This window comes from Penicillium daleae (assembly GCF_028827525.1).
Source record: "Penicillium daleae strain IBT 16125 chromosome Unknown utg000009l_segment0_segment0, whole genome shotgun sequence".
Taxonomy (NCBI): domain Eukaryota; kingdom Fungi; phylum Ascomycota; class Eurotiomycetes; order Eurotiales; family Aspergillaceae; genus Penicillium; species Penicillium daleae.
Window position 1 is genome coordinate 1,315,798 of NW_026623157.1, and position 25,967 is coordinate 1,341,764.

At 51.9% G+C, this 25,967-nt stretch overlaps 11 protein-coding genes across 11 annotated transcripts; 8 read left to right on the forward strand and 3 right to left on the reverse strand.

Moving 5' to 3' along the window:
* Positions 1-3,024: 3,024 nt before the first annotated feature.
* N7458_011607 (glycerol-3-phosphate dehydrogenase GUT2) lies at positions 3,025-5,393 on the forward strand (the record flags this gene model as incomplete). Its single annotated transcript, XM_056914989.1, has 4 exons — positions 3,025-3,455; positions 3,537-3,796; positions 3,867-5,195; positions 5,260-5,393. 4 exons carry the CDS (start codon positions 3,025-3,027, stop codon positions 5,391-5,393), a joined length of 2,154 nt encoding a protein of 717 aa, XP_056759743.1.
* Positions 5,394-5,603: 210 nt separating this feature from the next.
* On the forward strand, positions 5,604-7,213 carry N7458_011608 (uncharacterized protein; the record flags this gene model as incomplete). The annotated part of the gene is made up of 6 exons (XM_056914990.1): positions 5,604-5,761; positions 5,823-5,836; positions 5,886-5,958; positions 6,026-6,719; positions 6,785-6,982; positions 7,034-7,213. The coding sequence occupies 6 exons, from the start codon at positions 5,604-5,606 to the stop codon at positions 7,211-7,213; spliced, it is 1,317 nt and encodes a 438-aa protein (XP_056759744.1).
* Positions 7,214-9,079: 1,866 nt separating this feature from the next.
* Positions 9,080-9,361, reverse strand: N7458_011609 (uncharacterized protein; the record flags this gene model as incomplete). The annotated part of the gene is made up of 1 exon (XM_056914991.1): positions 9,080-9,361. One exon carries the CDS (start codon positions 9,359-9,361, stop codon positions 9,080-9,082), a length of 282 nt encoding a protein of 93 aa, XP_056759745.1.
* Positions 9,362-12,892: 3,531 nt separating this feature from the next.
* On the forward strand, positions 12,893-14,787 carry N7458_011610 (putative Golgi matrix protein; the record flags this gene model as incomplete). The annotated part of the gene is made up of 6 exons (XM_056914992.1): positions 12,893-12,926; positions 12,997-13,100; positions 13,159-13,521; positions 13,580-14,295; positions 14,376-14,482; positions 14,543-14,787. The coding sequence occupies 6 exons, from the start codon at positions 12,893-12,895 to the stop codon at positions 14,785-14,787; spliced, it is 1,569 nt and encodes a 522-aa protein (XP_056759746.1).
* A 439-nt stretch (positions 14,788-15,226) lies between these two features.
* On the forward strand, positions 15,227-16,081 carry N7458_011611 (guanylate kinase; the record flags this gene model as incomplete). Its single annotated transcript, XM_056914993.1, has 5 exons — positions 15,227-15,308; positions 15,377-15,443; positions 15,504-15,568; positions 15,633-15,839; positions 15,921-16,081. Coding segments are annotated over 5 exons (582 nt in total), but the record flags the coding sequence as incomplete, so codon positions are not given.
* A 575-nt stretch (positions 16,082-16,656) lies between these two features.
* On the reverse strand, positions 16,657-18,075 carry aspD (septin aspD; the record flags this gene model as incomplete). Its single annotated transcript, XM_056914994.1, has 6 exons — positions 16,657-16,995; positions 17,057-17,270; positions 17,358-17,495; positions 17,578-17,659; positions 17,739-17,867; positions 17,937-18,075. 6 exons carry the CDS (start codon positions 18,073-18,075, stop codon positions 16,657-16,659), a joined length of 1,041 nt encoding a protein of 346 aa, XP_056759748.1.
* Positions 18,076-18,383: 308 nt separating this feature from the next.
* Positions 18,384-18,857, forward strand: N7458_011613 (mitochondrial 54S ribosomal protein bL32m; the record flags this gene model as incomplete). The annotated part of the gene is made up of 2 exons (XM_056914995.1): positions 18,384-18,669; positions 18,820-18,857. The coding sequence occupies 2 exons, from the start codon at positions 18,384-18,386 to the stop codon at positions 18,855-18,857; spliced, it is 324 nt and encodes a 107-aa protein (XP_056759749.1).
* Positions 18,858-19,365: 508 nt separating this feature from the next.
* On the forward strand, positions 19,366-20,572 carry N7458_011614 (SKI complex subunit WD repeat protein SKI8; the record flags this gene model as incomplete). The annotated part of the gene is made up of 6 exons (XM_056914996.1): positions 19,366-19,402; positions 19,455-19,715; positions 19,780-19,946; positions 19,997-20,090; positions 20,144-20,330; positions 20,389-20,572. Coding segments are annotated over 6 exons (930 nt in total), but the record flags the coding sequence as incomplete, so codon positions are not given.
* Positions 20,573-20,713: 141 nt separating this feature from the next.
* Positions 20,714-21,551, reverse strand: N7458_011615 (kinetochore Spc25 family protein; the record flags this gene model as incomplete). Its single annotated transcript, XM_056914997.1, has 2 exons — positions 20,714-21,258; positions 21,320-21,551. The coding sequence occupies 2 exons, from the start codon at positions 21,549-21,551 to the stop codon at positions 20,714-20,716; spliced, it is 777 nt and encodes a 258-aa protein (XP_056759751.1).
* Positions 21,552-21,884: 333 nt separating this feature from the next.
* Positions 21,885-24,960, forward strand: N7458_011616 (uncharacterized protein; the record flags this gene model as incomplete). Its single annotated transcript, XM_056914998.1, has 3 exons — positions 21,885-23,187; positions 23,245-23,920; positions 23,979-24,960. The coding sequence occupies 3 exons, from the start codon at positions 21,885-21,887 to the stop codon at positions 24,958-24,960; spliced, it is 2,961 nt and encodes a 986-aa protein (XP_056759752.1).
* Positions 24,961-25,439: 479 nt separating this feature from the next.
* N7458_011617 (copper metallochaperone ATX1) lies at positions 25,440-25,785 on the forward strand (the record flags this gene model as incomplete). The annotated part of the gene is made up of 2 exons (XM_056914999.1): positions 25,440-25,527; positions 25,634-25,785. The coding sequence occupies 2 exons, from the start codon at positions 25,440-25,442 to the stop codon at positions 25,783-25,785; spliced, it is 240 nt and encodes a 79-aa protein (XP_056759753.1).
* Positions 25,786-25,967: the final 182 nt, after the last annotated feature.

Below are 25,967 nucleotides of genomic sequence, written 5' to 3' on the forward strand. Positions count from 1 at the left end.
CGATATTACGAGCTACTCGAATTGGTTAACTACAAAATCTGCGAGCGTACCCTACGAAACCTTTTAAAAGAGTTTGGTCTACGAAAGTGGCGGAAGATTACAAGACCTCAATTAAACGATAACGACGCAGCAAATCGTCTTACCTGGGCGGAGCGATATCGCGATTTTACACCAGAAGATTGGTCGCGCGTTTATTTCTCTGACGAAACATCAATTGAGCGTGGTTCTGGCGCTGGCGCTCAATGGACCTTCGTACGACCAATTCACCAAGCTCGCGAGGGCGAAATTCATGAAAAACCTTATAGGAAACAGATTCGACAGATGTTTTGGGCTTGTATTAATAGTGATACTAGGCGAACTGGCCTAATTCCAATAGACGGAGATCCCGAATCACCGCGTGGTGGTGTTACTTCACGAGTTATTCAATCAACCTATTCAACCTACCTTCTATCAATTCTATCGAATCGATCCGATGCGATTTTTATGCATGACAACGCATCAACACACACTGCGCATATCGTACGCGATCTCCTAAACGAGATAGATATAGAAGTTATACAGTGGCCACCACATTCGCCAGATCTGAATCCAATTGAAAACCTCTAGGGGCTACTCAAGCGTAGGCTACTAGAGCTATTTCCTAAGCTCTATGATATGCCTAACAATGAAGAAACGCGTGTTTATCTCATCAGCGCAGCGCAGCACACCTGGTCTCAAATAGACCCTGATATCCTGCGTAAGCTTAGTATAAGTATGTATAATCGTGTGCAGGCAATTATCGAATCCAAGGGGTGGTATACTACCTACTAGTCTATGCGAATATAACAGTCTGTTGATTTTAATTAATTTAATTTAATTTGGCCGGCAGAAAATTATGTAATCTACCAAGGGTGTATTCAAACTTCTTGCCTGGCACTGTAGTACTATGTAAGATGCAGTACTCCGTACATAGTATATCATTTGTGTACAGTAGGCTAATTGCCTGGGCATCACAAGTGCTTCTGCTTGGAACATACAAATCACCTGATCGGTCACCGTCTACTATGCTGATATATCTCAGCCTAGTTGTCCAATATATCCTAAAGACTTGAGTTATGGGAAACAGCCCAATGGTTAATGGAGAACACATGAACGCGTGGTGATCCGGACTATCGATGCCCGGTGGTTATATATTTCTACACTGGTACTGTAGTGAGCGAGGAGCGTGGGGGCGCAATGGAGGAAGCTGATCCATTTGAAAGCCACTATCGGTGGGTCCGGGATGCCATTTCCACCAGTCCAATTCCACATTGTGTGCCATAAATAATTATAGCGTTTTCGTTTTCCACAAGACACGGAAAAATAAGACGAAGGCAGGACAAGAGGCTAGATCTACGATGGCCACAGTCAGTTATGAGGGGAACCCCCACGCGCATCCTATGGTCCCAACATCAGTTATCAGAAGGTATACTCAGGCATAAATATAATTTATCATGTTCATCACGTTCATCATAGACATATACAGTAGTCGTAGATTCGTGTAGTTATGTGGCAAGCGGTAGATGGGCTTCATGGACTCCACCAGACAGGCAAGAATGCATAGGGTGACCATATTTTCTCCTTCCGACCTGCAAGGCATGCGAAGGGAACCAGGAATTCTGGTGGAGTGGCAGTGGATCAGGGCCACATTGGTCTGATTTCAGAAGATGGATCCTATCTTGTGTCTGGCTCTGGTGTTAAGAGTGCAAGAGAGATAGGATAACAATCATAGCAAAGAGAGAACCAACTCCATCGGGGGAAGGGCAGGTTTTTGAGGACCACCATGACAGCATGATGATCCATAACCATGACCGATTAAGAGTCGATGGAGTGGATCTAACGAACAAGGCAGTTGGAGCCCCTGAAAACTGGGGCCGCGATCTAGGTGGATCGAGCCGCAAGTCAGCTGCCCATGCAGAGACTGTCGCGAACCTGGCGATCGACTGACAGTTCCAGGTCCAGTTCCAGGTAGTGAGCTGGACTGCGTATACACGGAGTGGTGTACCCCGGACGGGATCACGGAAGCCCAAGGATGGTCAGATGGCCCAAGTAGAAAAAAAAAGAAGTCAGGTATGCCGAGTACGAATTGCTTCTTAAGGGGAAAGGAGAGCGTTCTGAAAGGGATAGGCCAGCTGGTAGTGGTGCTGGAGAGGTTCGAAATTTCTGCGTGTCACATGGAGAGGAAGATCCGCCAAGGTCGAGACACAGTCCCATACTCCATCGTCATACTCCATGACTCCATCGTAGGTACAGTAGTAGTCCAGTAGTCCAGTAGTCCAGTAGTCCAGTAGTCCAGTAGTCCAGAATACTGTAAAGATCGGGGTGGAAATCCGGTGCTGATAATAAATCTGTGGGCATGAGTTGGCTGCCGAGGGCCTGATTGGTGGGAGAATCCCAGTTTGGCCTCGAATGACGTCGGGGCCGAGTTGAACCGGGTTTGGCTGGAAAAAGAAGAAAAGTGGAAAAAGTGGAAAAGTGGGAAGGTATCCCGATCACGGTGATCCCTTTTGGGGCGCACCCGCCAATCCTGCCTTGGTCAGCCATTTCTTCGTTGACTCACGTTGGGTGAAATCCGACGGGAAAGAAGGACTGGACCAAAAGACCAGGTCGCAGGTCAGAGTTCCTCTGCCAAACCATCCGGCTTAACTTCTGCTCGTTCCCTTCCTCCCTGCCATCGCCATCATCCTCCCTCTCCTCCTCCTTCCGTCCCAGGAATTGCTCGTCTTCTCTTCCACCACTCCTCCTTCCCTCCCTTCCCCACTCCGCATTCTTCCCCTCAGAATCTCCGCGTTCTTCTCTCTCCGAGACGCCAATTGATCCTCCACTTGGACACATTTCTCCCTCCTTCAACAAAACTCCCAATTGACTCTGGGACCTCGTCATACTTCACCTGCTTTGAGCGCAGAGAAAACGAGCTTAACCCGTGATTTCTAGCTAGAGACTCACACCTCACCTTCTCATCTCCAAAAAAAAAAAAGAATCAACCCCCCCCCCCCCGATCGGATAATGGCCGCTCGTCATTCGCGCAAGCTCCTGCGACCACTTCTTTACACTTCGGCGGCCGCGGCCGCCGGAGCAGGAGTTCTCTACATTTCCTATCGTCCTCGCAATATCCCCGGTTTGGAAGCCCCCGCGGTCCCTCCTCCGGGCTACCATGAGGGCAAGCTGGTACCCCCAAGCTTCCCGGCCATCAAGGGTCGCATTGATCAGATCAAGGACCTGAAGCGCAGCCAGACTGAAGAGCCCTACGATCTGTTGGTCATTGGTGGCGGCGCGACGGGTTCCGGGATTGCGTTGGATGCGGCGACCCGAGGCTTGCGGGTGGCGGTGGTGGAGCGTGATGATTTCAGTGCTGGCACCAGCAGTAAAAGTACCAAGTTGGTCCACGGTGGTGTGCGCTATTTGGAAAAGGCCGTTTGGGAATTGGATTACAACCAGTCAGTTTTTCATCTTGCTCGGATTTTCGAGCTTTTCGACCTGAAGACTCCGTTCTTTACTGACCGATGATGTCATCGCAGGTATGCGCTCGTCAAGGAAGCGCTCCGCGAGCGCAAGTACTTTTTGAACACCGCCCCCCATCTGTCCCAATGGCTCCCGATTATGGTGCCCGTGCAGAAATTGTGGCAGGCTCCCTATTTCTGGGCGGGCTGCAAGGCCTATGACCTTCTGGCTGGTTCCGAGGGCATTGAGAGCTCCTACTTCCTGACCAAGAGCAAGGCCATCGATGCATTCCCTATGCTGAAGCGCGATAACGTTATTGGTGCCATGGTGTACTACGGTAAGTTTCTTGCTTCGACGATCGAAAACCCCCAATTGCCATAGATTTTGATTCATCTGACTTTGTGTAGATGGCGCCCACAATGATTCGCGCATGAACGTTTCCCTCGCTATGACCGCCGCCCTCTACGGCAGTACCGTGGTCAACCACATGGAGGTGACTGGTCTCACCAAGGATTCGGACGGTAAGCTGAACGGGGCGCGTCTGAAGGACGTGATCCCCGGCAAGGACGGCGAGCAGACCGAGGAGTTCACGATCCGTGCCAAGGGTATCGTCAACGCGACCGGTCCGTTCACCGACTCCATTCGCAAGATGGACGAGCCTAGCACCCAGGAGATTGTCGCCCCTAGCTCCGGTGTCCACATTATTCTTCCCGGATACTACAGCCCGTCTAACATGGGTCTGATCGACCCCTCGACTTCTGACGGCCGTGTCATCTTCTTCCTGCCCTGGCAGGGTAACACCATCGCCGGAACCACCGACGCCCCCACCGAGATCACTACCCAGCCCGAGCCCTCTGAGAAAGATATCAACTGGATTCTCAAGGAGATCCGTGGCTACCTGGCCCCCGACATCACGGTGGACCGCAAGGACGTTCTGGCCGCCTGGTCCGGTATTCGCCCCCTGGTTCGCGACCCCAACAAGACCAGCTCGCAAGCTCTTGTCCGTAACCACCTGATCACCGTGTCTCCCTCGGGTCTGTTGACCTGTGCCGGTGGCAAGTGGACCACCTACCGCCAAATGGCCGAGGAGGCGGTTGATGAGGCGATCAAGTCCTTCCAGTTGAAGACTCGCGAGCTGAACGATATGCCGGATATCAGTGGTGCTGGCGGCAGTGGCTTGGTGGCTGATGGCGCCGTCCTCGACGGTAGCTGCCAGACCCACCAGGTGCGCCTGATCGGTGCTCACGGCTACTCCAAGACCCTCTTCATCAACCTGATCCAGCACTTTGGTCTCGAGACCGATGTGGCCCAACACCTGACTCAGTCCTACGGTGACCGTGCCTGGCAGGTCGCCGCTCTGTCATCCCCGACCAACGCCCGCTACCCCGTTCGCGGCTGCCGTATCTCTGCCCTGTACCCCTTCGTCGACGGTGAGGTTCGGTATGCGGTCCGCCACGAGTACGCTCAGACCGCGGTCGATGTCATCGCCCGCCGTACCCGTCTGGCCTTCCTTAACGCTGAGGCCGCCCTGGAGGCTCTCCCTGGTGTGATTGACCTTATGGGTGAGGAGCTGAAGTGGTCCAACAAGCGCAAGGAGCTGGAGTGGAAGGAGTCGGTCTCGTACCTGTCCTCCATGGGTCTTCCCAAGAGCCTCTTGGGTCTGTCACGCCAGGAGGTCTCGAACGGTCGGGTCAAGGAGCTAGATACCGAGGAGCGCAAACACTTCGCTCGAACTGGTAAGTTTCAAATATGACAAAGTGGCGAGGTATTCACATGGCTAACGCACTCTTTTCTTCACAGACCCTCCGGCGGACATTCTCAAGGGCGATGCCAATCCCAATGCTGATCCCCTGATTTCCCAGGACATTCTCAAGGGCGATGCTAATCCTAATGCCGATCCCCTGATTTCCCCGGACTCTCCAGCCAACAAATAGACATGTGTGTGGATATATATAGAGCGATCTTGTACAAATATAAAATTTCCTTAATTCTTCACGGTATCTTTCGGTCATGTCTTGCCTTCCGTATGGGAGGCTCCGTTAGAATGGCAGGCACGTCCTTAGGCAGGTGCCTTATTCGCTGTCCATCGACTGTGGTCGTGTCTTCCCCTTCCAAACCAGGATTCTCCATGCCTTTACTCCGATATGGACCCTCGAAGCTCCCTCAGGGCTGACCCTGCCGACTCTGAACTTGGTGTGCCAGTTGAGAAGGCCGCCGTGACCCCAGAGGCCGGCGCTGTGCAGTCGGACCCCTTCGGAGATGAAAGCGATGCGAGTGTGAAGTATAAGACGATGGCCTGGTGGTAAGTTTTCGATCCATTCGAAGAGACATAGAAGCATCCGGAAACTGAGTCGCTCCCTTAGGCAAGCTGGAATGGGTAGGCCGCGGTCTTTCTTCCCAAACAATGCCAAAGCTAACAGAGCTAGTCATGATTGCAGAGACCATATCACTCGGGATTCTGGCTCTACCCAAAGCTTTGGCAACGTTGGGACTGATTCCGTATCTAACCTGCTCTCTAGCGACATTTGCTCTGGTCTAGAAAGACATCACTGACTCGATCAATCAGGGGCGTTTTCGCTATCCTTGCTGTTGGCATCATCTCCACTTACACGGGCTACACCATCGGTACGCTCAAAAGGCACAACATGCAGCTACATAGCATGGCAGATGCCGGAGACCTCTTGATGGGACAATATGGCCGGCAAATCCTGGGAATCTCCCAACTGATCTATTACATTTTCATCATGGGGAGCCATGTGCTGACGTTTTCGATCATGATGAATGTTCTCACAGACCATGGCAGCTGCACTTTGTTGTACTCTGCCCTGGGCTTGTTGGTCTCATTCATTCTGACTCTCCCACGTCGACTTGAGAAGCTCTCTCACTTGTCAACGATAAGCTCTATAAGCATCGTTGTGGCAGTTCTGGTGACCATGGTCAGTGTAGTCACTGCCAGAGGAGGTCCAAGTCAGATACCCCTTTTCTCTCCTCATCCCCCATTACATGATATATGCCTAGCAATTGCCAACATTGTCTTTGCATATGCTGGCCATGTGGCCTTCTTGACCATGTTCTCTGAGTTGCAGGACATCGACGATTTCCCTCGGGCATTGGGTCTGTTGCAACTGACCGAGATGATTTTGTACACGACCACTGCCATTGTCATTTATGCATATGTGGGCCCATCCGTCACATCACCTGCCCTTAATTCTGCGAGGAGACTCTTTCGAAAGATCTCCTATGGTATTGCCATTCCAACGGTATGTGTTTTGTGCAGCGCCAATGTGGGGAAGTTAATTATCTCTTGAATGCTAACCCAATGTAGATCGTGATCGGAGGTGTCGTGAACGCCCACGTGGGAGTGAAAACCATTTATGTTCGCATTTTCCGCGGTACCAAAGCGATGCATACCCAGTCATTCGTGGGTCGAGTGATTTGGATGGTCATCTGTCTCGCTCTGTGGATCCTGTCCTGGATCATCGCGGAGGCCATTCCTGTTTTCAACGATGTCCTTGGTCTGGCAGTATGCGTTCATCTATCAGATGAGCGAATCTCTCACTAACTAGTTTCACAGAGCTCCTTGTTTGCTACTTGGTTCACCGTTGGTCTGCCAGGGATGTTCTGGCTGTATATCAACCGACATCGCTGGTTCATGACCAGGACTCAGATGGTCTTTTTTTGCCTCAACATGGGCCTGGTTTTTGTGGCACTGATCATTGTAACTTTCAGTCCATTCTTGCCCCTTCGGATCTGACCTATCCACTGATTTGCTCTAGTGCTTGATTGGCGTGTATTCATCGATTCGGTCCATTTCCCAAAACCTACGGGAAGGAGTAAGAGGGGGCAGTTTCTCTTGTGCAGATAACTCACTGTATTGAGCGGACTTTTCTTTGTTTTCCATGGTGCATTGTGTACGGCCGCACAGCGTGTTTTATCTCATGGCCGAGGAGGAGGGTATGGCGTCTTCCATTATGGTTTGATTTGCATCGTTAGCAGGTGTGCTTGTCGGATGGAAAGGGAAATGGCGTTGATTGGAAATTTCTGGCTTTAGGAGAACTCATTAGCAAGGAATGTATTCTTTGTCCCTTGGGATCGCTTGCGCTCACCATGATTGTAAGACACACTTTTCGCAACCCACCCGCAATTTAAGCCTTGAGCAACTAGTGATTCGAAGAATCCCAGCAGGGACAAGCATGGAGACTAGACTGGGATAGTATGTGACGACAACAGCCCTCTTTGCCTACTCGTTGCTTCCTCACGCTAGTGGTCTCCGTATACTTCGGAAGTCCATAGCTCATTGTAACGTCTCGGCGTCAGCATCGCACGGCGGGGTGGCCAACACTAAATATCAGAACGGGATAAGGTGGACACTGTAAAATTGCATAGATTAAGTGCACGAAAAGGAAGGATTAATTTAAAAAAAAAAGTCCAGTCCTCGGCGGAGGAGGCCGTCGGAGCCGAGCCAGTCGGAGAATTGCTGACGGGGTCGTGCAGCTGTGTGTCATACGGCGGCTCTCTCCACCAACGCAGATTGAAATTAGGTAGATATGCCGGGTAAAGAATAATGTAGATAATAATACAGGATAGAGTGATGAAATGACTCGGAAGGGGGGAGGTTAGGATGGAATGATAAAAATAGACAGCATGCTAGGTTATCTGCAATCGACAGATGAGGATGTCGTCCACAAATTTGGTGCTGTTGTCTTTTGGTCATCTTTGCCTGAACCATGATGGACAGCAGCGCAGATGAGAAAGGGCAAATCGATCTCTCCAGGATCTCTGAAGAAAGTCCTTTGACCAGGTGGTTTCCAGCTGGCATCCAGCTGGCAGACTCTGGTGTATTTCTCAAGGTCAATCATTCAATCAGAGGGCTCCGGGTGGCAGGTAATGCGGAGATGCCCTGCCCAAATGCATGTAGTCCCGAAATGACGCAGGGCTCCAGGCCAATTTGCCTGACCGCACATCTCCACTCCCGCAGCAAGCGCAAACGTCTTGCATCATGCTTGCCTTTGCCCCCCTCTCTTCGTTTCCCAATTGGTTGCTCCTGTATTTGTGAGTCCTCGTTGGCGGTTGGGCCGTTGGGGGAAGAAGGCAAACCGGTGAGCGACCCCCAACCAGAGAGGTCCATCGCCCACTTCGGGTCTTCGGGTCTTCTGCTTCGTCCTTTTGTCATTCCCCGTAGTTTCCCCCCATAGTCTCTGGTCCATTGGAGGGCCAAGCTTACCATGGGCGATTGTCGGTGTGGTCATATGTAGATTTCTCATCATGGGCACGCGCGAGGGGGTGCCGGTTCATGGGTTTCTCATCAGGTTTCAGTTTCTTGCTGCTCTCGTCTTGGACTGCATCGGCATACACGGATGAACAGCGGGAGCGGCAGTAGCCAGGGCATGCATCATGCAGACCCGTCATTCCAGCCACGTCCAGGATGTAATGGACAAGTCCTCATCCCCTCCATTCCACTGCCCCTCCTCCGTCCGTGGAGGGCAGGAAAGAAGAGAAAGACCGTACAACTGTAGACGAAGAAGGATTGGAAGAAAATGGAAACAGAAGTAAGAGAGTGAGGAATCCCCATTCAGCCCAGTTGCAGATCGCGAATCACTTTTATTCGCAGTGGTCCAGACTATTTCTTAGCCGCCGCGTTGGGGGAGCCCTGGTAATTGTTCCAAAACCGCGCCACAGCCCGCTGGGCGACAGTCGAGCCGCGGTAGCGCTCGAGAAAGTAATTGAAGAGCGCGAACTCATCGCGGCTGAGCACATAGCTGTCCGGATCGGCTTGGATGCGCGTCCATAGTTCGGTGATGGCGGCTTCGAGGATGGCGGTCGTTTGCGGGTCCACGGTGCCATCTTCACAGTTCCGCGCACGTTCCAACGCTTGTCGGATGCCGGCTAGGTCCTTCGACATGGCGGTAGAGACTGGCGCGATAAGGTAGAGAAGAGGATCAGGGCTAGTTGCTCGGAGATCTGTAACGAGAGAACCGCCGCTGACGGCGAAGAGAAACTGTAGATGCGGGAGCAGGAGGGGAAATAGGGAAACAAGAAACAGAGAAAGAATTCTGCACACGACCAGACGGGGAGTTGGGAATCTTTTCAATCATGGAATAAGACAATAATACAAATAATAAAATAATGAATAATGGAGCCGAGGTGGAGCAGGGGGTGGGATTATTAAGTGGGAAAGGGGTGTGTTGTGTGAGTGTGAGGGACCCAGTTTGAGTAGGCCTCCGGAGATGCCAAAGGTCGTCACAACCGGAATAAAAATAAATAAGACGAGAATTGGGGGGAAAATTATAATGAACTTAAACAAAAAAGAATCCTAGTTTATACAGGGTTAGGCCATAGGATTCGGACTTTATGCCGACAGGAAGGAAGGCGAGTCTGGAAGGCCAGGGATGGAAAGTGTAGAACAAAATGGTAGAGTAGTATCATGGCATGTGGGAGATGAGATATACGCGGAGAAACGGAAGGAGAGAAAGGAAGGTGAAGATGACGAGAGCCGCCTCAATGGCAAAGGACTCCCAAAGGTTTCAAAACAAGTCCAATTGACTAGCAGCACAGAAATGGACAAAAGCCAAGAGCCTGGAAAGCCAACGGGGAGTCCGGAGAACCATCAAAGGAACGCTGGACCTTGAGAATAAAACCAGAGCGGACTGGAGGAAGAGTGGAGTAGCGAGAGGAGGGAAGGGAGGGAGAGAGGAGGGGGGGGGGGCGGCAAAAGAAAGAGGCGTATAATAATCGTATTGGGTGTATCTCCGTAGTTTGTCAATGTACCAGCGGGCTCGCCCGCGGTGGGCAAGGTTCATTATGCACCAGCGCCCTTGGCGTAACGGTTTTCTCGGAAGAGAAAATGACATGCTCCGGCTAGGATCGAGCTAGCCGGGGAGGATCGAGACGAGACCACGTAGACAGGCTGCTGATTCGCCACGGAGATATAGGGTTCAAGGGTCGGACACGTCGCTTAAGTCCAAATTAGATTGAAGGGCCAATCTGACTCGTGAGTGGGCCACGGTGATGACGGTGCAAGCGTGTGGCCCGCTCCCCTCAGAAGCCTAGCAGGCTAAGCAGGCTAAGCAGCCTAGCAGGTCCGGCGCATCAGTTAGGTGGGGATACTTCGGGATCCGCCAGGGGTGGAGGAAGTGCAGTGGAACACTGGAACTTCCATGGAAGGGGCGCATCGGTGGTCAAGTGGTCGAGTGCCCACTGGATGGTGGTCCAGAGGCGGTCCAGAGACCCAGAAGGGTGGCCATTTTGGCTGGGCTTGGCCCGTGAGGCTCCCGTTGAAGGCCACTCTTAGTCGCTTTAGGGCTTCGCTTTGACTGGTTCCGGGCTCCAACTGGGGCCGCGTGCCAGCCCTGTGATCACATACAGTAGTTGTCTCTGGGCGGCTTGTAGCCTTGTCCAAGATGGGCAACGGGAATGGTTCGTGGTTGTTTCGGGTGCTTCGGCTCAAATAAAAAGATGATTTTCTTGATCCCCGAGGATTGGCCGTTATCAGGTTCTGACTAAGGTGGAAAAGGTCTTGCACAGGCGAGCTCGGCAATTCAGGAGTAAGTGCTGATCTTTTCTCTGGCATATCTTATTGCCGGTCCCCAACTCCACGAGCTGGTTCGTCTAGACCTGGGCTCTGGGGAACGAGCTCCTCCTGAGTAAAGTGCCGGCCGCGTAACAATTTGGCTCCATCTGCTCGTCATGCCGCAGGAATTGAAGAATCCCGTGAGTGTAGGTTTTCGACATGGAACTCCGCATGCTTTCCTCACCGTCAGCCATGAGGACCGGACTGTCCTAATGCATCGTGGTGATGACCTCGTGCTTTCCAGCCCGTTTCAGAATGTCTTGCCATCATAAATAGTGGATGTGGATATGGTGTTGATACATACTTGAAAGCACTCAAATGAGCTTCTGAAACCTTCCCGCCCACAATTCGAGGCTGTATGGGCCAAGGTGGCCGATCGGCAACTGCGTTTCGGAATTCTCAAAAGCATCAGCACCATTGCCGTTGCGGGCCAGCCCGTAGGTCAGACGAAACGGGGAGGTGGAGGAGAGTAATCCAGCACCTGGAAAGCTTCGCACTGACGGGAAGTCGGCCAGCATCCCAGAGAGGATATTGCGCCGGAATGACAGTCCATTGAGTTTTCTCCACGATGACGCAGTACGGAAAAGCCGAAAATTGAGAACCCCCCAAAAACCTTAATTCATCCGAGACTCGGTCATGTAATTCTGAGAGCAATAAGCAGGCGAAAACAAAAAGGGCAAATGGAGAGAACGGGGAAAAGGAAAAGGTGAGGAGACGGAAATGAGTTCCACGAGACCGGGACCTCCGCCGCAGTATAAAAATCTAAAATCTACACAAACTACGGAAGTAGGTCTATGAAGCATGTCAACGACAAGCCTTGTGGACTTTCGTGGCGGATGAGACGACTCTCGCTTAAAAGACTGCATGACTATCATCGCTACACCATCCCAGCGAGGATACTTAAAGAATAGATACATCGTCCAGTTGGAACTGTAGATCACTCTCTACCTTTTGTCCGAGACGCTGCTAGAACGAGCCACACGAGCGCGCATAACTTTCCCAAATTCCTAGAAAAGGGGGGTTTGGTTGAATCGATCGAACAGTCAGTGTGAACTCAACGACTCGAGGAACAAAAGTAGGATGAAGATCTGCAATGAAGTGACCTGGAGCGAGTTACTCACAATATGCATCATACGTGTGCTTACTTGAGAATGGACTTGATGAATCTATTGCCGGAAATTCAAGCGAGATACTCCAGATGGGATCGATGCTTGTCCTATGGGGGCCCTGGGGGGCATACGATAGACTATGTATGTTTGGTTACTATGTTCCGCATAGTATACTTCATTTCCTCCATGGACTATAAACTGAGTACATACCGTACAGTATCCTGTAGACTAAAAGATGCTATTTATAGCAGCCGGAGCGATAAACGAATCTATTCGACATCCACTAACTAGAGAAGGAGCTAAAGAAAGGATGTGTTATCTTATCAAAGGCTACAATCTTGAAAGGGATCAATCTCAATCTCCAATAATCCTGTATCCATCGCGCCATGATCCGTCTACCGATGTGGCTGGGGGACCGACCCGATGCCCCAACTGGACCAGCCACAAGAAAGACGAGAGAGACACGGAGGGATGCCAAGCATACCCCCAATGGAACGGCAATGAGGACGGAACCTCTAATAAATTTACAACTTCTCTGATCATCACAAAGATCGCAACCGTTGGAGAAACCGTGAGCTCGATTAATCATCGCGATCCCAGGGCGGAACGGACAGCCCGCGCGGCGCTAGTGGAGGTGTTGACAGCTTGGAACTTGCGAACTTTGGAACCGTTGGATACCCTCAGAAACCGCCAACCCGCCCTTTCTCTCCCACTCCCCCTCTCCTTCCTCGGCCTAATCGATACTGTGGCCAATATGCCTGGAGACAATCCCCCGTCTGCTGCTCAAGGTGCGGAGAATCTCGACCTATCCCTCCCCTGAGTGCCTGCTTGCTCGCTCACCCCGCTCAATTTCCCTAGGCGCGAAATCCAAGAAGAACAAGAAGAAGAGCGCAAAGGCCAAAGAGAGCGCGCAAAAGGCCGACTCTGAAAAATTAGAAGCCTCGGAGAAACACGATGGCCCCGTCGAGGTGGGTGTTACACCCCCGCCCTGCCATTACAACCGTTGCTAAAGAACCCTAGGACGAGGCCGAGGACCCCAGCGATCCCGTCGAGACCGCAGACGCCGATACCGCCAGGCCGGATACAGCTGAGAATAATACATCCAAAGAGCATGCCGACAAGCCTGATTCGGACGACGCCGAGTCCAAAGACCGCTTCGATGCCCTCGTTCGAGACCGCGACTCCCTCCGGGCCGAAGTGACCGACATGCGCAAGTCCCTAGAAGAGATCCAATCAAAACACCGGGCCGACATGGAAGCCTTGCAGCAGAAACTGGGCGATGCAGAATCTAAGAAGGAGCACGCTGAAACGCAGTTCCAGAAGCTCATGGAGCGGGTGAATGCAATCAAGTCGCAATTGGGCGAGCGCTTGAAGGAGGATGAGGTAAGTGACCTTGTTTCTTGTACCTCTCTAGGTGAACCAAACTCACGGTACATTGCAGGAGGAATTGGCTCAAGCGCGATCCCAGATCGAAGCGCTGGAGGATGAGAACGCTACCCTAAAGTCACAGCTAGAATCCAAGTCTACAGAACTAGCCGAACTCTCCGAGGAATCTGCACAAAAGACCAAGGAGATCTCCACCCTCCGAGATCGAACGAATTTGTCACAACAGAACTGGACCCAAGAGAAAGAGGAGCTGCTGGAACAGAACGCATACCTCCAGTCCGAGTTCGAACAAGCCAAGGATGCCATGCATAACTGGGAGGTGCTGGCCATGGAGGAACGATCCGTTCGTGAGAATCTAGCGGAGAAAGTGGGCGATCTCGAGGAACAGCTGGTCAATCTGCGAGATGCCTATGAAAGGGCATCTGGCGAACGCGATAGCCAACAATCCACGGTGGATGGTCTCCAGCGGGCGCTACAAGAAATTCAGTTGGCGCGGAAGCAGGAGCTTCGTGAATTGGTCGAGAGCTCCGATGCTCAACTCGAGGACTTGAGAAAGTCCTTGCGAGAAGCGCAGGAACAAGCGAAGAACGCTGACATGAACCTTCTCACGGCCCAGGCGGAGTTGGAGCGGGTGCGACCCTTCGAAAAGGAGGTGAAGGAGAAGAATCTTCTTATCGGCAAGCTACGGCATGAAGCGGTGACGCTCAATGACCATCTAACGAAAGCACTGCGATTCCTTAAGAAGGGCAAACCAGAAGACAATGTGGACCGGTAAGCTCTCATTCTCCTTAAACGTCCAATTCTCAAACCGCCAGAAGAACGGAATTCTTGCTAACAATTCGGGATCCCAGGCAAATTGTAACAAACCATCTACTACATTTCCTTGCACTCGACCGGTCAGATCCAAAGAAGTTCCAGATCCTGCAGCTCATTGCAGCTTTACTGGGTTGGGATGATGGTAAGCTCAGCTATTGATAGCCATTGTACTCTTTTTGCAGGTTGCTAAGCGCCCTTACAGAACAACGCGAGCAAGCAGGTCTGGCTCGACCAGGAACCTCAAATGTCCCCGGCAAGCTTCGAATCCCTGGTACACCTTTACGCACACCCAGCACGCCAAACCTGGCCACCGAGTTCATGGACAATGGGGCATCCAGCAAGGAAACCCTAGCCGAATTGTGGTCCAATTTCCTGGAGCAAGAAGCAGAGGCTGGAGACAGGAACACGATGAGACGTGGCAGTCATCCAGGACCAGCGAAATCATAGCGATAGCACAAATTGTGCGATTTCTTTTCCACTGTCCAATTATGGGATTATTCCAGGGCGGTTACTGTATTTGTTGTCTCTCTCTGCCTGTATAGAATCGGCCTCGAATAGAAGATCGGGCGCTTTCGTCATCCACACCGCCTGTATTCTGCCGGACAATCGTTTTCGTAGTCCACTTTCTGTGCTTTTCGCTCTGTCGCAACTTTCCCAATTACTTTCATATGAATCATTTGGCGGCTTTTCGTGCCCTGTCAGCTTCTTATAAACCTTTCGTTTGTGCCAACCGTTTCGTCTCTACTATGGCTACCAACGCTTGTATGATACTCAAGCCCCCCTTTCCTCTGGCGCATTCATACCTCTCCGACTCATCCTATCTCTATCCCACGCTCAATCCGAACAAGTCCAAGGATGATGACTGACTGCTTCGCTCTCAATAGCCCAGTTCCGCCCCGTGGTGATCAGTGGCCCATCAGGCTGTGGAAAGTCGACACTCCTCAAGCGCCTGTTCGCGGAATACCCTGGTAAAGCAATGCCTCGACAACCTCCACAAATACTCGACCACCTTCTAACTAATTATTCAATTGCATAGAACGCTTCGGATTCAGCGTTTCCAACACTACTCGGGCGCCCCGCCCTGGCGAGCAAGATGGCAGAGAGTGAGGGAGCACGAAAAGAACCACAGACGAAGCTTCGATCGCGTGCTAACGCTTGTCAAGATACAACTTTGTAACCAAGGAGGCTTTCCTGGATCTAGTCGCGCAGAACGGCTTCATTGAACACGGTCTGTGACATTGCCTTGCAAACCGTAGTTTCGGCTACAATTACAGGACTAACCACTTCCCCAGCCCAATTCGGTAGCAACCACTACGGCACGTCGAAGCAAGCAGTCAAGGACGTGGCCGAGAAGCAGCGCATCTGTGTTCTCGACATCGAGATGGAGGGCGTCAAGCAGGTGAAGAACAGCGATCTCAACGCCCGCTTCCTTTTCTTGGCTCCTCCTTCTATGGAGGAGTTGGAGCGTCGGTTGCGCTCTCGTGGAACCGAGACTGAAGGTAATTGTGCACTCTGAGAATTAATTTAAATTGTACGTTATGTCATGATCTTGCGCTAATTTTGGATCTTCGGAAATACAGACAGTCTGCGCCAGCGTCTGGACCAGGCAGTTAACGAGCTGGAGTTCTCCAAGCAGCCCGGTGCCCATGACAAGATTGTGGTGAACGACGATCTGGAGAAGGCCTACGCAGAGCTGCGGGACTGGGTTGTCGATGGTGGCCGCTTCGGTGCGCCGCAATAAAGAACGCGGTTCTGAAAACCATTTACCATATAGAACATAGTATTGTCCAGCGTTTGAATCCTCGTACAGACCGGGCTGGCAAAGCCAATGAACATTAAATTACAGCATTATATGCGAATAATATGCCACTGGGACAGCACATGGCCCCGCCACCAAGAGAAACGGTCCAAGAATAAGACTTTCTCATCAGGGATAATTAAGGAAACTAAGTACATGGAAAAGACCAAATGGCACGAGCGCTGGATGCCAGACTCTTTTTCCCGGCAATACAAAAATCCTAGAGAATAACGAGGAAAAAAAGGAAACAGCCCAATGGAAATCGAAGGGTTTCGAGTTCTTCGAGGTAATACAAATGTTGAGGACAAAAACGTAGAGACGCAAAAGGGAAAAAAAAGGGATATCTGCAAGGGCCTGCTGGCGTCGAAAGGACAGTAAATTTTCGGAGAAGGGGAAAATGAGAGCCTTGCCCGTGGAGGGAGAGAGGATGTCTGTTTGTTACCACCGAACGCATATCAGGAAGCACTCACTCCAACATGGACGACCGCAACACCATCCGAGAGAGGGAGGGAGGGGAATTAGTAGCCGTTCATAGCCGCCCGTTGGGAGTTGCGGCTGAGCTCACGGTCCGCAGAGGGGCTGATGGGCCGAGTGCCACCAGAGTGGCCACCGGCGGCGCTGCTCTCCTTCAGAGCCAGCAGCTGCTTGGCACGGAAGGTCTCGTAGTGGATCTGGCTGGTGGTCTCAACCAGGTCCTGCAGGTGGGTGCGGGTCAGGAAGTTGCGCAGGTAGACAAACTCGCAGTGGTTCTCGTCCTCAACGTTGATGACACCCCAGCGGTTCTGGCGACCGCGAACCTGCTTGCCGTTGACAACAATGGTCTTCTCGCTGCCGACAACGGAGAAGGGGATAATGTCCTGTATGAGGATTGGTTAGACTGGGGATTGGGAAACGGCTGCGCATGGTATAGTCGCATACCTTGATCTGAGCGTTGATAGCACGCTCCTCATCATCCAGCTCGTCGTTATCGTAGGGGTACATCTTCAGGTTGTGGAAAGCGAACTCCTCCTTGATGCGCTCCTTAAAAGCCTGACGCTCCTCGAGGGTGAGAGAGTCGGCCTTAGCGATGACGGGCACGACATTGACGACGTCGGACAGCTTCTTCAGGACAACGATATCGATGGGCTTGAGGCTGCAGAGTGGAAAGGGTTCCGAGTTAGCACAGGTCGACTCAATGGCAGTTATAACCTGCGGGTGGAGGAAGCAAGGCAAGACTCACGCATGGCCGGAGGGCTGGATGAAGAACAAGCAGCAGTGGATACGGGTATCTTGGATATAGCGCTCACGCTGAGCAGTAAGCTCCTTGCGAAGGTATGCCGAGTGCTGATCCTTGATGTACTTGACAATGGGGTCCCAGCTAGTGCCACGTCAGTATCAATCTATAGAATACAACCGCATTCGAATTAAAATCGAAGAGCATATGCGGGGAATGCTCGTACCAGCGGTCGTTGTTGACCTGGTCGCCGTAGCCAGGTGTGTCGACAATGTTCAAGCGGAGGCGGACACCGTTCTCCTCGATGACTATAGCCACGTCGTCAGCCGTCGCGGTCCCCATTTCGCGTCCGAAGCATCCTCCACATCCTTCACGGGTTACACATACTATGCGAAACAGTCTGAATCTCGGTGGTGGAGCGCACGGGCTCATTGGGGGTAAGACGACCCTTGGAGTCGATCAGGTGGGATGCGAAGATGGTGTTAACCAGAGTCGATTTACCCAGGCCAGTTTGTCCTATACGCAAAGGGAAAGAAGAAGACGTCAATTCGAGATCTCAGAGTAAGCACACAGAAGCATACATACCGACACACATGACATTGAACTGGAAACCACGCTTCAACAGCTTCCGCTCGATCTGGGAGGTGATGCTGTCGAAACCAACATGGCTGTGGGGGAAGACGGTGGGCTGTTGAGCCGAAGCAGCGCTGGTAGCGGCGGCCATATTTGGAGATGGAGAGATTGAAGAATGACGGAGGAGAGGTGGGATGAGAACAGGACCAAGACCGAAACCAGCAAGATAGGTTGAACTAATTCCCCAAGGTGAAGATGCTTGGAGAGCCCCTTAAGTTCGGCGTTGTTATTTCCCTATCGAACTCAGGGGTGCGCTATTCCCAATCGGGCCTAGCGTGCCTGCCCCGAACTGGTGCAAAACGAGTCCGCCCAAAAGAGGCAGGCTCGACCTTCAAAAGCTTCGTCGATTTCTCCGCACTTTTGCCTCCACGAGAATTCTCTTCTCTACGTTGAGTCGACATGGCCCTCTCTCTTCCTCTCCGAAGGGCTCTGCCCCAATTGCCTCCGCTCGGCTTCCTTTCTACCGCCTCCTTCGCCCTGCCCATCTCCATTACGATTCCTCCGCTGCTCGCCGACCTCTGGGAGTCTGTGCTTCGCGCTGTTCCCAAGAAAAAGACCTCGCACATGAAGAAACGCCATCGCCAAATGGCCGGAAAAGCCTTGAAGGATGTGCAGAATCTCAACAAGTGCCCTGGCTGCGGCCAGGTCAAGCGGGCTCATGTGTTGTGTCCCCACTGCGTGAAAGGTACACAACGGATATCTCAATCCCATCAAACCAGAGTCCGGGACGCTCGGCATTGATCTACCTGGAGAGATGTCGAGTGGCAATCTGCAGCGAAAGCGCTGCCTGGACTTCTTGCGAAATACCTGAACGCTAACTAGTCGGTTTTTCTAGATATTAAGCAGTCCTGGAAGTCGGCGCAAGCCGCATGAGATGCGATCGAACATTAAACAGGGGTGCGCCTTCTCATCTCCTCGTTGAAAGGCCGGTTGGAGCAGGCTTCGTGGAGCAGACCCGAAGCGCATTGTGTATTTCTAGGAATTGGTTGTGGATATATCTGCTGCATGGCATCTGGCGTCTGGTTACGTGGGAAAAAAAGCGTGAATTCGCTATATTCTAGATCTTGGTCGTAATGGCCCTTTTGAAAAATTTATTTCTGTTCAATTATACCCGTGGAGTAGATTGGAAAAAGCTAGTATAGTTCTTGTCAGCTTGTAGAATTGTAGAAGCGTACTTGTTCAGCATCTTTTGTGTTCGCCTGAGGCGCGAAGGCGGAACCACAGCGTCCCCGAAGTCGCGGGCTCCCAACGTCATAACAGAACCGTGAGGGTCGTTGCACTTTGAACCTGGAACACCAGTTCTTCACGTTGAGACTGAACTCGGCATGGTACCGTCCAATTAGAACCCCTATGAGCTTGCATCGCTGCTAACCTTGTCTAGTCGAGACAATACCTTACGTGGGGCTCAGCCGACAATGGTGGGTTGGCAAGATCTTAAAAATGAATTGATATGAGCTGACCGAGGCCCAGCGCACCCGGTCGACATCTTCTCTCTGGCAGTGACCGAGAAGCAGGTCCTGTCTGTATCGGGGGCCCCGTCCATCAAGATACATTCGACTACTGATACGGAGTTTCCGCTGATCCAGTCCATTGATGCAGCTCACCCACTGGGCTGCCACCACATCGTGACTGACGCCAACGGCTCTCGAGCCATCACTGCTGGATTCGACGGGAATCTCAAGGCCTGGTACTCCCAAGATGGGTATTGGTCGGCAGATACTGCGACTACAGGTACGGAAGAGACATTTATGCTTCCATGACGAGGGGTCACATCAGTGCTAACCATAGTCGACAGACATCCTGAAGAAGGTTCATCCGTGGGCCATTGCCTTGTCCGGAGACGGCCAGTATCTTGCAGGTGTCTCTGAGAATGGTCGTGTCGGCGTATGGGACTTGGGTGGAGGTGGAGCCCAAATAAGAGACCATGAAACCAAGGGCAGCTTCGGCACATGCATCGACCTGGTAGGTCCTTAGTTGCAGCTCTTGACCATGGCTTCTGCTGACATCTCCAGTCTGCCGATGGCCGTTTTATTGCCAGTGGTCATGAAAATGGTGCTGTTTACATCTTCCTCACAGACACTGGCCGCATGCCGTTCTCTCTATCAGGTGCGCACGACTCTTGAATTTCATGACCCCACCAAATCTAACGAAAAGTCTAGGCCTGGTGAAACCCGTGCGTGCAGTGGCGTTCTCTCCCGGTGGTAGAATTCTTGCGGCAGCGGGAGATTCCAAGGTTATCGTTCTCTACGACACTTCTTCTGGTGAACAGATTGCCAATCTCTCTGGCCACGCGGCCTGGGTGCTGTCTCTGTCGTGGAGCAGCTCAGGCGAGTACCTTCTGAGCAGGTAAGTGGTTTCAGTTCGGTGGACGCCGAATGGTGCATATTTCTAACGAGCTTGACAGTTCCTTCGATGGCAAAGTCAAAGTCTGGTCAATTGATACAAAGATGTGTGTTGCCACACACTCTGAAACTGAGAAGGCAGTCTGGAGTGCCAAGTGGCTTCCAAAGACAGCCCGATCCGAATGCTTCGCTACCGCCGGTGCCAATAGGAGTGTCGCTTTCTACCGTGAGGCAACTGGCGGCTGAGCATGGTTTCATCATATCGCCTCGGTGCCGGTGCTGGTCTACGTACTTTTTGACGACCTCAATGAACACAATGATCCCTGTGTATTAATTTACCTCATGAATGTCATAAACAGATATCTTTAAGGACAAAACCATCCGCCTTCAGTTCATCGTTTCCATAAACAGCTTGCGCATCCGCTTGAGGAATGCCCCGAAATCTCGATCATCGTTAACCAGATCCACCTCACGCTCCAAGGCATCCCTATTGACCTTGGGCTTGGTGTGCAATACCTCGTAGTCACGACTGGCAGTGCCCAGTTCAAACCAGGCTTCTGCCTCCCAGTCTTTCTCCAGAAGGTGGCTGTAAACAAACTTCAACCGGTCCTCACGACCAGCGCCCTCAATCCGTAAACATAGATAATCCTGCCAAAATTCCAATTCCGGAAAATTGAGTCGAGATTGTGCATCCAGGTGCTTCGCATGTGTCTTTTGTGCCTCCAACTTCTGATTGATCGCCTTTTGCGTTTCTGCGATCTGTTGCTTCAGGCGATCGCGCTTGGCGAGTCGCGCATCGCGCTCCATGGTGATCGAAGAGATTGCAGCGTGCATTTCGGCTGCCTCCGCGGCCTCCTTCTGAAGGGTTTGGTCGTGGGTTTGGACCTTCAAGTTGGTTATTTCGATATCTCGCTCGCGCATTCGTTCGTCCTCTGTGTGTTGAGTTAGCTATTGCCCTAGTGGAATGCGCCCCCTATGATTGCTTTAATATACCTTGCAGCTCGGCGAGATTGATATGAAACTGGTTTCGTTCCTCCAGAACCCGCTTGCGACCTCGCTCGATGAATGCGTCAAACTTTGCGGTAAATTGCGCCATGCGATTGCGCAAGTCTTCGAATCCGAAATTGATGCTGGGCAGAGAGTCGGCCATGGAGGGGGCGTCTGCCGAGGCGAGGGGAGGGCGCATGCCACTGGTCGAGAGGGAGGGCTCAAATGGAGCAGCCATGGCTATGTATCACCGGAGGTATAGTATCAATGGTATCAAGATGGTCTGATGGGCGAAGTTTGCGACGTGGTGGGTGACAAGAAGGAACTTGACGCGTTGACGATCGCGGGTGTTTTGGGTTGCGGCGCAACGAGCACAGAAAGCGGGCTTATCGATAAGCAGCCAAAAAACTTTCGGACTTCAGCCGGATCACCAACACTACGTCAAGAGATGCAGTAGCATACTCGTCCCTTTCGACCTCCGCAATACTTTAGAACGATTGATGTTCTGAGAGCTTTCTCGACATGCTCCGGTCCGGTCTTGCGCTAACTGCACGGAGCATAGCAAGATCCGATGGATGAACACCCCGAGAGTGCTCTACACTATGGGCACGTAGGAAGAGCTATCTATCTCGCTGAGACACAAACGTGGACATTTTCGCGCTCCTTTGCAAGAAATCTCCCGATATCATACACTGGGATTACAACAACGATTGTGCCGGCCCCTGATCCTGTTTCCCAGACCCAGAACTCGTCCAAACCTATTCGAACGGCGGATTCGCAACTCATTCCCCACGTTCTCCCCGAGCTTGCCTCTCAATGGTCATCACTTCGAGATGACGCCTTTTCGAAAGTTGTTCTAAATGCAAGCGATATTTGTGATCCACAAGTATCTTGCCTTCTCGACCTGGGTTATGCGACGTATCACGGCGCGGAAGACAAACGAGGTCGAGTACCGATCGCAATCGCGGCGTCGGTAACTGGGGAGTGTGGCAATACGATCTCATTCCGAGTATTGACAGACGAGACGGCAGAGCTACCGTTGGAGGGCACTGCATTACGTGTACCATGCATCGGCAACACAGAGGTTACTGAGTGGTCCAAGCGGGGAGCCCCCATTCAGCACATCTGCTTCGCGCGGCCGTTAGAGGAGAAGAGTCTGTGGATGGCCGCGCGCCTGCAAGATGCGACCACAATATTCCGGCCTCTATACCATCGAGACCCAGTGCCCATGTACATCCCGGACGATGACACGGCTGCGTTCTCAGCTCCCCTTCGAAATTCCCGGCTCGATGCAAATCCCGTAGTTGACATATCGAATTCGCACACTGGCGGATTCCCCCATGCCGATGTGACCTTCAACCCATGGTATCCGCGGCAGCTCGCTATAGTTGACACTAGAGGTAATTGGAGCATTTGGGACATATCCGGTCGACAACGACGACGAAGAGCCACTTGGGCTGCTACGTGTGGAAAGAAAGGCACCTTGTCCCAGATGGACGATAAGCCTGATTCCACTCGCCCACGGCACGATGGCTGGGCATCTATCGAATGGGTCATCGATTTCTCAACCATTCTAGTCTCTGATAGACGTTGCCTCATGCTCTACCGACTAGCGGAGGGTGAGATTGAAAGCAACGTCGTTGAGCTCAGCATGACGAAGCAGTCCGAGTGGATTCTAGATCTACAACGAAGCACCCAAAATGTGGCTCACTTTTTTGTGCTTACTACCTCTCGGCTGCTGTGGTTTGATGCTACCGCTGCACCATCAAAGGAGTATGGGTCAAGAACGTCACTTCGCCCCCGCTTGGCCTGGCGTCATTTCAGAGACTCTGAAGACACCACACTACGGTTGAGTGATCTGCTGATCAGTGGAGGTATGCTAAATATTTTACAATATGACTTAGTGTTTGAGTCCATACTAACTGAACTAGAATTGCATATGGTTGTCTATTCCAAGCTTACCGAGCTTGTCCAAGTCTTCCCGTGTCCATTTCTTGCAGACGAGCCCACGGAGATGGTTCCTGTGCCGGATCCTTTCTTGTTAGATGTGCCAATGGAAGTCAGTGAGTCCTCGGTCGAGAAAGAAAAGCCTGTTCACTACTCAACCTTGCTGTTTCGTGAAATCGGCCACACCCTTGCATCCGTCGGGAAATCGTATTACAACCCGGATATCAAGCTCACCAAGCTCTTCTGGCTTGATTCATCACTTGCCGTTCATGAGAGCCTTTTCAGGCTACCAGATGGAAAACCTGAGGCAGAGGATGAGATGCATCTCGAGACTAGCAAGGTTCTGCGTCTGAAGAAGCGACATCATGCCCCCAAGAAGAAAACAGAGATGAATGATGAAAACTTTATCGTGGATGACTGGGATGAGACCGTTGCCCCTCCCCTTGCGGCTGTTCACCAAAAGCTCACCATTGATTCCGATCTGGATCTCCAGTGGACCTTGGACTTGACGTCTATATATGCGTCTGCCGTGGCCAATCTGGTAGTTGGTAGAAGTCCCGACAGCTCTGTCTCGTTGGGATCTACCTTTGATCAGCTCATCCTCGCTCGGGAGAATAACCTGACTGACGGCTTAGAGGAGTGGGTCGCAACCGAAACGATGTAAGTAGCCTTGCGTGAGCATGTTCTATTCGAATAAACTAACGGGAATGCACTACAGGCTTGAGCTTAATCTTGGCCGACCCGTGCTGGAGGATATTGATGACACCGCCCATCATTTGACGCGTCTAGTCTCAACCATCATACCCGAGAGTCCTGATGACTGGGCTCCGTTTCGATATATGATCCTGCCGCAGACTTTCTCACAGACCTTCCATGGATTGCCACCCACCTCTCCAGGTGGACCTTCAAGCTTGGATTTTCTGAGCACTTACGATCAGCTGGTGGAAGGGTGGGTGACCAGCGTCTCACACGACATCCCTCGGTTCACATGCGTAACGAAAGAGAGAGTCGTTCGTGGGATTGCACTTGATCTACTTCTATCACGGATCGTCCGCATATCCAACCCGCCAAGTCCCAAAGATACGCCGCAAAAGATGGAAACTACGGGCGAGAATCAAGCTGCGGGGGAGGGGCCAATGTCCTCACAGAATCTAAGTCAGAGCTTGCCATCCTCACAACTGCCTAGCAGTCAGATAACGAGCGTGGGAGCAACTAGCTCTCAGCGACCATCAAGCAACTCTTCGAAAGAAACTATGACCCCATCCTACAGTGGCCTATCTGCATTTACCACGTTCAAACCGCCTCGCCCTATGGCCCGGAATGTGGCCAACTTGCTATCTCACTGGAAACCGGGCGCCGATCCAGCAGCATATGAATGGCAAAAGACCTCGCAGATGCTGGAAGAAGAAGAGGCACGACGTACAGGAGGACCGAGTCTACCCCGAAGGAGCCGGTCACGAAGAAGATCGCAACAGCCAACGGTGCCCGAGGCCACATCCCTGCCTGGTACTCCCATTGCACCCTCTATTCGAACCTGGGGCAGTCAGCCTGCAGACGCACTACCAGCGCTCCCACTGCCGAGCAGTCAACTGACAGTCGACGAAGTACCGATGACTCAAATGGAGCGCGGACAATTCGGAGCACGCGAGACGAAAAAGAGCCAGAAATCCAAAAAGAAGCGGCGGGCCGCGGGATTTTAGCGTCGAACAGGGCGCGATTATTGCGTTCGATGAGTGTACATAGTTCATGCATCACGATCCAATTCCCAGAAGAATGGCGTGCTGCTGACAGTGCGAATCTAATGAATCTTATTGAATCACATTGCAAATCCACTGGTCGAATGGGCCAATCGCGGAAATGGCTCGAACTAGTTTTCTGACAAATTGCGACGGGAATGCGATCAATAATAACAAAACACAAAAACACCAAAAAGTGTAAACATGAGGATAGTCGTACCCCTGTCAAGTAGTCACTAATACGAACCATGTAGGTATATACTACTGTGGTCCTATATAATGCAAATCAGGCCAGCTGGTCTCACCACTGCCATCGTTCTCTCTCGTCGTAATCCTCTTTCCTTCTTTTCCCCTCCTTTGGGTCACCTCCGCTTCCGCCTTTTTATCTCCCCGCAGCCCCGCGGAACAATTCCAACTCTTTGCAACTTCCCCTTGTCCCAGCCATGTCCGACCACCAGTACAAGTTCAATGTGACCATGACCTGCGGCGGCTGCTCTGGTGCCGTCGAGCGAGTCCTGAAGCGTCTGGAAGGTCTGTATACCCCGATTCCCGTGCTCCGACCTGCGTCGATCCCCTGCCGATCCACTGACTGGCTCTCCCTTTGCTGTCTTTTATTACTCACACTCAAGGATTACAGGCGTCAAAACATTCGATGTCAGCCTCGAATCCCAGACGGCAAACATTACCACCGAACCCACTGTCTCGTACGATACCGTGCTGGCCGCGATCAAGAAGACCGGCAAGACGGTGAATACGGGCGAGGCTGATGGACAGACCATGAGCGTGTAAGACAATTCTTGGGCCGTACCAGCGTGAAAGGCTTCCCCCGAACAGAACCGAAACGAAGTGAGGGAGTGGTTTACATGGAAGTCGGAATATCTTCACACAAGAGAGTGCTGTATCTTCAGATGTACTTGGAAGACTTGATCGCGGGCTTCCTGTACACTGGAGAAGAACTGTATCACAAGCGC